We start from the raw sequence: 9,731 nt of genomic DNA, 5'->3' as shown, positions 1-9,731 counted from the left end.
GCAAGGGGAGATTTATTTCAGGTCTTCAAAAAAACCATATCCTGAACCCCAACAATGACCATTATTCCTTCCAGGAAGTCTGTCCTTATCCTCACCATCACCCAAAAATGTTGATCAGGTTTTTTTCAGTTGTACAGGTCAAGTTCTGATCTCACCTTATATCCTCAGATTTTTAATTGAGGCTACCTGGGGAAATCTAGGATTGGTATTGAAGGTATATTATTGGTTTTCAAGAGACCAAAACCCCATTAACATTATTCAATCACTTAGCCTTTAAAAAATGTTTATGAGTTGACCACTTTGCACTTTCAGATCAGACTCCATCATCCCTCTTCTAGACAGATGGAAGATCATTCTAGCCCCAAAATATTATAAGGGGTACCAAGTCCTCCTTAAACATGTTTCTCAATTGAACATGCAGGGACTCTGATGACTAAAGTGTGACCATTAAATACACAATGATTTTGTGCAAACTACAATTTTTTATACACACCACTAGCAATCAGTACACACAGGAAGAATTTCCTTACCAGGCTTTGTGGAGGCACTGTGGTGAGGAGACAAGCATCCTGAAATAGTTATTGTGGTCCCAACTCTACCAATAACTGGCTGTGTGATGTTCGGAAAATCACTGTTACCTAGTTTCCTCACTTGTTAAATTAAGTTTGGATTGAAAAAGTGACTTTCAACTTTTTCACTGCAACCTAGAGTTAGAAATACTTGTTAAAATACCTTTTATAAGGCGGCAATATTTCCTACATGTAAAACTGAAACAAATTTCTCTAAATAATTCTTAATGCTACTCATCAGTGATAGACTCTGATGTTTTTTCTATTCTTTTGATTTTTTTTATGACCCACAAAACTGATTTCAAGAGCCATAATGGGTGGCAATCCTCACTAGATTGGAGTCTTCAAGTTTTCTTTCTGCTGTATCCCAAAAAATCAGTATTTTTATTTGGAATATAGAAAAGAAAAATGTGAAAGACCAGCCTTAGTCTTGCCGAGTCCTCTTAGACCTTCCTTAGCTTGTATCACAAAAGTTACATATTTTGTATTTCCAGATGACACAGTCCTATAGAAAATGGCCCAAGCCAGATCCCCCTTCCCAAGACATACACCAGGTACTTAGCATCACTAAACTGTAGTACTCTCATCTGCCACTTTCCCTACTACATTATTAATCCATGTATTTTAAGGCCTTGTATTTTTCTTTTAATGTATTTCACCAGTGAATTCAAGCATTCATACTATTATTCTTGTTTATACTTAATCCATGTATGATAATACATGGCTCTTTACATAGCTATATACATACACACAGCATGCCTCCAGGCTTTGAGGTACATTACAATTAACTGCAGAGTTTGCTAAAAAGTGGAGATTTTTGATCCCTACTTTGTGGGTTTGGAGGATAGGAGCCAGGGGCCCTACTCTCTCAAAAAGCTCCCCCACCAAGAGACGTTTTATGCACATTGTGGACTCACACTCTGAAAAATAGTTTGAAGTGCATCCTTAAAATGGTATCAGATGTTACATTATGAGTAGAATCCATCCATACTAATTGGTGGGGGACAAGAAAAATAGTCAAAGTCAACTGAGATTTTGAGTCCAGGTAGTTGGGAGAGCAAAGGTAATATAAACAAAAATAAAAACGGGAGTAGATGAGAAAGATTGATTTTTAAACTGCTTTATTAATTTCACACCATGAAAAGAATATTTTCTCTGAAACTGGGTAAAATTACCCTGCTTGAAAGCGACTTTTACAGAGATAAAACAATATTTGATTAGAAATTAGTAAGAAATACCAAAAGGTTTACAGAAAAGTAAATCACAAAGTATTAGTTTTTAGAGCAGAGATCACATGACTAACCTCAGGGAAAACCCTAGGATTCAAGGTATGAGGCAAAAGTCATAATGATTATCAGGTTCAGGAGTTTGGAAACGTCTGTCATGTCTCATTTGCTGCTCCCTAGTCTTCCTCCTGATTTCTATCCGCTTCATCGAGATTTTTTCTATATTATCTCCCACTTCATTGTGATCAACATGCTTGTTCGATATAGCCCATCGAAAATTAGGTACAAGCCGCCTAACCCACCCCAGTCTGACATTTCCTCCAGGCTTCTGGGATTTGCCCCGNCCTTGCCTGTGGCTCTCCAAGCCTCTGACCCCCGTCCCATCTATACTGCAGGATGGGCTGCCTAACACGGAACCGCCTGCGATTTCCTCTAGGCCCACAATATTCACCAGCTTCCAAAGGGAGAGCCAGGGGCTCTCCTTTATTAGCGTCTTGCTCCTTTTCATCCTTTTTGTCACTTTCCTGGTTGGTATTTTCCACGTTGAGATCTTTTACTGCTTGCTCCTCTTTGGACGCCATCGCTCCTAGGAGGCAAGAGATGAAAGGGGAGTATTTTATTGGTGGACTGATCAGCACCGAGGACAGAGGCCCTACTGTGCACCTTCCAGGACCCAAAGCTCTGGCTTTCAAAGCCTTTTAAAATTGCATTTTTCCCACCAGAGAGGCTCCCTACGCCCTCTAGGGGGCCACCAGTCCCAGCTCTCCCCCCTCTAAATCCCCTCCCCTCCCTCCACCCAAACCCACCATTTTCCCTGAGATCCAAGCCCAGGCTACTGAAGGCACCAAAATGGAGGACGGAGTTGGGGTAAGAACTTGGGGTCTGGGGCTTTCCACTCGCCCTCACCCCGACCCTCGCACCCACCTGGGCCTATCCTTGCTGTCTGTTTCTCCTCCCGATTCTCGCCGCGAGTGCGCCGCCGCGACACTTGAACCCGCAGACCTGCAGAAGGCCGGGAGCGGCGCGGCTGCTGCTGAGCTCTCGGCACCCACCCGCCCCCGTCCACCCCGATCCCCCACACGCCCCCGCCTCCGCGCTGACCACCATTTTCCACACCAAGAAATGCGGGGGAGGGGTGATCGGCCCAGAGGCAAGTGTTTCCGAAGGGTCGTCGCCTTGGGCCGTCCTGCCCTCCCCCGGGGAAAAGCTCAGCATTTTCTGCAGACACACGCAGGGCCGTCTTGGGGCGTGGGGTCTGCAGCGCGGGCCTCAGGAGGGCTCCGCGCCCCGCTATGCTCTCCAGACCAACCTCAGGGAGCCGCTCCTCATCCTTTACCTGCTCCCCTTCCGCCGCCTAATCTTGGGGATCCCCTGGTCCACACGCCCTCAGGTCCAGTGGCAGAAAGGGACGAGAAGGGTGCGAGCGACCGTGGGCTCTAAAGCTCCAGCGAAGCGCGCGGTCGAGTCAGTGTAGGCGGGTCACGTGAGGCCTTCGTCACAGCGAGTGGCTACGCCTGGGTCCGCCTCCTCCTGCTCAGCGGGGTCTCGCAAAGCTGTTGGCCAGCACGCCAGCCCCTGCCGGCACCCCCGCGTCCCTTCTAACTGCGTCAGCATCGGCTGTGTGGCAGTCCCTTCTTTGTTCCCGGGCCTTTCTCTACTGTCAGGGAGGGGCAGTATGTTCTCAAGAAATTTCTTCAAAGCCACTACCACTCTGAGGACTTGCTTTTTCCTTCCCAGACTCCCAAGACACGCCTCCTTCCGCCTGCTGTCCTCTCTGTTAGCAGTGTTCTCCATTTTTCTTTCACTAAAATGGTAGAAGAAATGTGTCAGGAAAAGGGGCCAAGAGAGTGGATTTTAAAAAATGTTTAATTAATTTTAGCTTAGAGAGAGGGGAAGGGGGGGGGGGGGCGCGGAGGGAGAGAAATGCCAGTGTGAGAGAGAAATATCAATTGGTTGCCTTCTGCAAGAGCCTAACCAGCCATGGAGCTCAACCCCAGCATGTGCTCAGACGGGAATTGAACTGGTGACCTTTCAGATTGCCAGATGCCCAATCAACTGAGCCACTCCATAAAGGGCGAGAGAGCGGATTAAAAAAAATAAATCTCTGTTCTATTCCTTTTATATTAAACAAAAATCAATATAGTTTTATAAAAGGAAGAAATAAAATTGTCTTATTTTAAAAAACTATTAATGTTAGAAAGAAACCCAACTACCTGTCTCTTCTGCTCAGTCATATAAATATAGACTGTACAGGCAGCTACTGTTTTAGAACTTGGAAAAGGACAGGACAACTGATGGCTCTTCTTGTGAGGAGCTCCTGGATACCTGAGGCCCTTCCATGAACTGAGCCAATGATTTTGTAGCACAGCATAGCCTTATTGGATTTTCAGAACTAAAACAAAAGCTTCTGTACAAATTCCTGGTTGAGTAGCCAATGTATTTATTTGCAAATTTCATGATCATATATTTAGAGACTCCTTAACAGGTTTACTGTAAACCTACTATAGGACTAAGAACTTAATTTAGCAGTGTTGCAGTTATAGATTTAAAAACTCAATTATATTTCTTTATGCTAGTAATTAATAAATGGACATCGAAATTGTGTGTGAAATACTCAGAGATACTTTTTTTAAAAAACCTCTACATTGAAAAAAAGCCCTGCTGAAAGAAACTGAGTATCAGAATAAATGTAGAAAACCATGGTCCTGGATCAGGAAATTCAGGGCTATTAAGATATTGAATCTCTACAAATTGATCAAAATCAAAATAGCAGCAGGCATCTTTCTATAACTTGACAAACTCACCACAAATGTATATGAAATACAAAAAACCTAAAATAGACAAAATAGTTTTGAAAAAACCCACAATCTGGAGAACTGCATTATCTGACTTTCAGACATAAGATGTAGTAATAAAGGTAGTGTAGTAGTAGAGTACATAGACATGACTTAACAGAATTTAAAAGTTCTGCTCTTTGAAAGACATGGTTCAAAAAATGAAGTGAGAAGCTGGGAGATAATATTTACAATATGTGTAAATGACAAAAAGTTTGTATCCAGAAGATATATAAATAACTAAATTTGTCGAGAAGGCAATGCAATAAAAATGATCAAAGGACTTGAACACATGTTTCACAAAAACATGTGCAAAATGTCAATGAGCTCATTGAAATATGTTTAATCATACCCTAATTATTAGGGAAATGTGAAAAAAAGAATGAAATATCAACCATCAAATTGCTAAAATTAATAAGTCTGACAATCCCAAGTATATTTGAGGATATGGAACTACTGGAATTTTCATTCATTCCTGGTGAGAAGTTCAGTCATATTGAGAAACTTTTTGACAGTTTCTTGAAAAATTAAGCTTATATTTACCATATGTCTCAGAAGGTTTACTCTTAGAAAATTTTCCAAACAATTCAAAATATCTTTTCTCAAAAAGACTGTATGGGAATGTTCACGGCCATTTCATTTGTGATATTCCCCAAATGGATACAATCTAAGTTTCCATTAGGAAGTGAATGGATAAACACATTCTTATGTAGTTATACATTATGCAATAAAAGGAAACAAACTACTGGTATGAGCAATAATACAGATGAATCTCAAAAAATATTATACTTGGGGAAAGATATCAGAAACAAAAGTGTGCCTTTTGTATGATTCCACTTATATAAAGTTCTAAAAGAAGCAAACTGATTTATCTTGATATAAATTTGATTAAATCAGTGTCCGCTGGACTTGAAGGTTGGATTTTTCTTACTGTAAAAGGTGCATATAGAACTTTCTCAGCTGAAGGAAATATTCTGTATCTTGATGAACTATTAAATCCACTGGTGAATACATATGCTGAATTCATTGAACTACATAGTTAAAATGTATGTAAATTAGACCCTAAGAAAGTTGTGTGTAAATTAGGCCCCAATAAAGTTGATTTAAAAAATCAAATATCTAGGAATAAATCTAAATGCTTGAATACCTCTACCCTGAAATTTTTGAGACTTTGAAGACCTAAATAAGTGATATACCATGGTCCTGGATTGAAAGAAGAGGATGGAAGGAGAAATACCTGCTCTAATCATTCACATGTAAGGTCATAAAGGCCTAAACCAAGATGACAAATTCAGCTGTCACAGTGAAGAAAGATAAAGGCTTATTGGCTATAGGAAGTGTGAGAGTCAGACAAGGCTCTGAAATTTCAAGACAAAGTGACTAGGTAAATGAATAAGACAGGTTGGGTTCATTAAAATTAAGAGCCCAGGACCTCAAAGAAGATAAGTTATCAACAGAAGACTTTAAAGTTGGCCGTCTTAACCTATAGTCACCAAATGATATATTCTGGATAAAGGCAAATTGTTGGAGACAGTATTTTAATCACCTGGATATAATTGACAATGTACAAGAATTAGAGGAAAGAGTATCAGCTTGGACCATACAGAGGCAGTTAGGAAAATCCAGACTGTGGAAAAGTCTGCAAACTGAACAGACCAAGTTCTTCCACAGATAATTTATAAGAAGAAGAAAGAGCTGGAAAAAAACCTGTACATTAATAGAGACATTAAATAAATATAAAAATTCAAAGGGCAAGACTAAACTATAGTGTCCTGTTATTCACACTTGGAATATAAAATCATAAACAAAGGAAAAGAAATGTTTACTACAAAAGTCAGGTTAGTGGTTATTTTCAGGGAGGAAATGGAAGACTTCACTTAAGATGGGGCACATAAAGGGGCTTCCAGGGTGCCTGAAAAACTTTATTGATATGAAGTATGGTGTATAGGAGTATTTGCCTTATACTATTTCATTAATCTATATATTTTTAATGTTCTGGGTTATATTTTATATTAACAATGTTTTAAAACCTACAAGTTTTTTTTTAATGAGTGTGATCTAAGACACCTTTTGTTTATGTGATGTACTACATTTACTGATTTGTGAATACTGAACTATCCTTGCATCCCTGGGACGAATCCCACTTGGTCATGGAGTATGATCTTTTTAATGTATTACTGGATGTGGTTTGCCAATATTTTGTTGAGGATTTCAGCGTTTATGTTCATCAGCGATATTGGCCTGAAGTTTCCTTTCTTTGTTGTGTCTTTATCTGGTTTTGGGTTAGGATGATGTTGGCTTCATAAAAAGAGTTTGGGAGTGTTCCATCATTTTGGATTTTTTGGAATAGCCTGTGAAGGATAGGGGTTAGGTCTTCCTTAAATGCTTTGTAGAATTATCCTGTGAAACTACCTGGTCCAGGGCTTTTGTGTGTTGGGAGTTTTTTGATTACTTCTTCAATTTCATCTGCTGTTATTGGTCTATTCAGGCTTTCTGCTTCATCTACATTGAATTTTGTAAGATTATATTTTTCTATAAATCTGTCCATTTTACCTAGGTTTTCAAATTCCTTGGCATACAATTCCGCATAGTAATTTCTTACAGTCCTTTGTATTTCTGTGGTACCAGTTGTAATCTCTCTTCTTTCATTTCTGATTGTGTTTATTTGGGTCCTCTCTCTTCTTTTCTTAATGAGCCTGCTTAAAGGCTTGCCAATTTTGTTTATCTTTTCAAAGAACCAGGTCCTGGATTCATTGATCCTTATAATTGTGCTTTAATCTCTATGTCATTTAATTTTGCTCTGATCTTGGTTATTTCCTTCCTTCTACTTGCTCTGGGCTGTCTTTGTTGTTGTTCCTCAAGTTCTTGTAGGTGTAGGGTTAGGTCATTTATTTGAAATGTTTCTATCTTTTTTAGGTAGGCCTGTATCATTATGAACTTCCCTCTTAGGATTGCCTTCGCTGTGTGCCATAAGTTTTGGGTTGTTGCAAGTTTATTTTCATTTGTTTCTAGAAACTTTTTTTATTTCCTCCCTAATTTCATTTTTGACCCATTCATTGTTAAATGGCATGCTATTCAGTCTCCATGATTTTGAGTGTTTGGGGGTTTTTTGCCTTGTGATTGGTTTCTAGTTTCAGTCCCTTGTGGTTGGAGAAAATGCTTCATATGATTTCAGTTTCTTGAATTTCTTGAGGCTTGTTTTGCATACTATCATATGGTCTATCTTTGAAAATGTTCCATGTGCATTAGAAAAGAGTATGTATTTAGCTTCTTTGGGATGAAGGGCTCTATATACATCAGTTAAGTCCATTTGATCTAGGGCATTGTTCAATGCCACAATATCTTTGTTGATATTTTCTTTGGAAGATCTGTCCATTTTTTATACAGTAGGGTGCTAAAATGCCCTACTATAACTGTGTTGCTGCCAATATCTTTCTTGAAGTCTTCTAAGATTTTCTTTATATATTTGGGTGCTTCTATGTTGGGTGCATATATATTTACAATGTTTATGTCTTCTTGGTGGATTTTTCCCTTGAGTATTCTGCAGTGACCTTTTGGGTCTCTCCTTATGGCCTTTTTTTTTTGAAGTCTATTTTGTCTGGTATGAGAATTGCTACCCCAGCTTTTTTTCCCTGTTTGCTTGGAAAATTTGTTTTTAGCCCTTCACTTTTAGTTTGTGTAGGTCTTTTGCCCTGAGGTGGGTCTCTTCTAGGCAGCATATGTGTGGGTCATGCTTTCTTATTCATTCAGCTATTCTATGCCTTTTCATTGGAACATTTAATGTAGTTACATTTAATGTTATTATAGGTAGGTACTTATTCATTGCCATTTTTATACCTGTGTTCCTCTTTGTCTCTCTTTTGCTTCCTTTTCTTAAAGCAGTCCTTTTAGCATCTCTTACAGAGCTAGTTTGGTGGAGGCATATTCTTTTAGACTTCTTTTGTCTTGGAAGCTCTTTATTTGGCTTTTTATCTTGATTGAGAGCCTTGCTGTGTAAAGTAGCCTGGGTTGCAGGTCTCTGGTTCTTATTACTTGGAATATTTCTTGCCATTCTCTTCTGGCTTGGAGCGTTTCCATTGAGAAGTCAGCAGCTAACCTTATTGGGTCTCCCTGGTATGTTACTTTCTTTTTCTCCCTTGCTGCCTTTAAGATTCTCTCTTTATCTTGGAATTTTGCCATTTAAATGATGATGTGTCTTGAAATGAGCCTCTTTGGATTCCTCTTGATTGGGACTCTCTGCGAATCCTGGATTTGTGTGAATTTTTCTCTCATCAAATTAGGGAAGTTTTCCCTCATTACTTTTTCAAATAGCTTTTCCATCCCTTGTTCTTCTTCTCCTTCTGGTATCCCTATTATTTGGATATTATTACATTTCACATTGTCTTGCATTTCTCTTAATCCCTCTTCATTCTTTCTGAGCCTCTTTTCCTTTTCTTGCTGTTTCTATGTGTTTTTTTTCACTTGGTCCTCCAACTCGCTGATCCAATCTTCTGGTTTATTGATCATGCTTTGGATTCCTTCCACTGTGTTCTTCAGTTAAGAAATTGTATTCTCCATTTCCTCTTGCCCCTTGTTGATAGTTTCTATCTCCTTTTTTATGTTGATATATTTTTCAGCAAGTTCATTGTAGTTTTCCTATAGTTTCTGGTAGTTTGTTGTGAGCTCTTTGAACTTCCTGATAACCAGTGTTTTGAATTCAATATCTGATAGCTGACATGCCTCTGTTTCATCTGTCATTCTTTCTGGAGCTTCCTCTTTTCCTTTCATTTGGGCATTGTTTCTTTGTGAGACTCTTCTTGTTAGCTTCAGCTTCTTAAATTGATTTGTTCTGGCTTTTGGGGTTTATGGTGTGAACTTCTGTGGTATAATACCTGTGAGCTTTGCTGGAGTAGCCTTCTTGATCTCTCAAGATTACTTGTCTTGGCTGTCGTTTAAGTTGGCTTTGCCTTTGTCTTTGTCTTTGGGTTTTGATTGTTTTTTTCAGTCTTTTTTTTGGTGGGTCCTACACACCAGGTGGTGAAGTGATGGTCCCTTTGTCCACCATCTATTTTAATTTGTTATACTGGTGAGGGCAGGTTGTTTTTAAGCTAGTTCTTCCATCT

At 39.3% G+C, this 9,731-nt stretch overlaps 1 protein-coding gene across 3 annotated transcripts; it reads right to left on the bottom strand.

Annotated features, from left to right (window-relative positions):
• Nucleotides 1-266: 266 nt before the first annotated feature.
• Nucleotides 267-3,367, bottom strand: BEX4 (brain expressed X-linked 4). Of its 3 annotated transcripts, XM_037037396.1 has the most exons (3): nt 3,132-3,367; nt 2,287-2,381; nt 267-2,153 (listed from the first exon to the last, which is right to left on the bottom strand). In XM_037037396.1, exons 2-3 carry the CDS (start codon nt 2,374-2,376, stop codon nt 1,893-1,895), a joined length of 351 nt encoding a protein of 116 aa, XP_036893291.1. In that variant the 5' UTR covers nt 2,377-2,381; nt 3,132-3,367; the 3' UTR covers nt 267-1,892. The 3 variants fall into 3 exon arrangements, with proteins under 3 accessions (XP_036893291.1, XP_036893290.1, XP_036893289.1); XM_037037395.1 differs by having other exon boundaries at nt 1,674-2,381; nt 3,132-3,347; XM_037037394.1 differs by lacking the exon at nt 3,132-3,367 and adding an exon at nt 2,720-2,797 and having other exon boundaries at nt 1,674-2,381.
• Between the last annotated feature and the right edge of the window lie 6,364 nt (nt 3,368-9,731).

Source organism: Sturnira hondurensis, unplaced genomic scaffold (assembly GCF_014824575.4).
Source record: "Sturnira hondurensis isolate 20B ecotype Veracruz unplaced genomic scaffold, ASM1482457v3 Scaffold0023321, whole genome shotgun sequence".
Taxonomy (NCBI): Eukaryota; Metazoa; Chordata; class Mammalia; order Chiroptera; family Phyllostomidae; genus Sturnira; species Sturnira hondurensis.
This window is presented reverse-complemented; position numbering and strand designations above follow the sequence as displayed.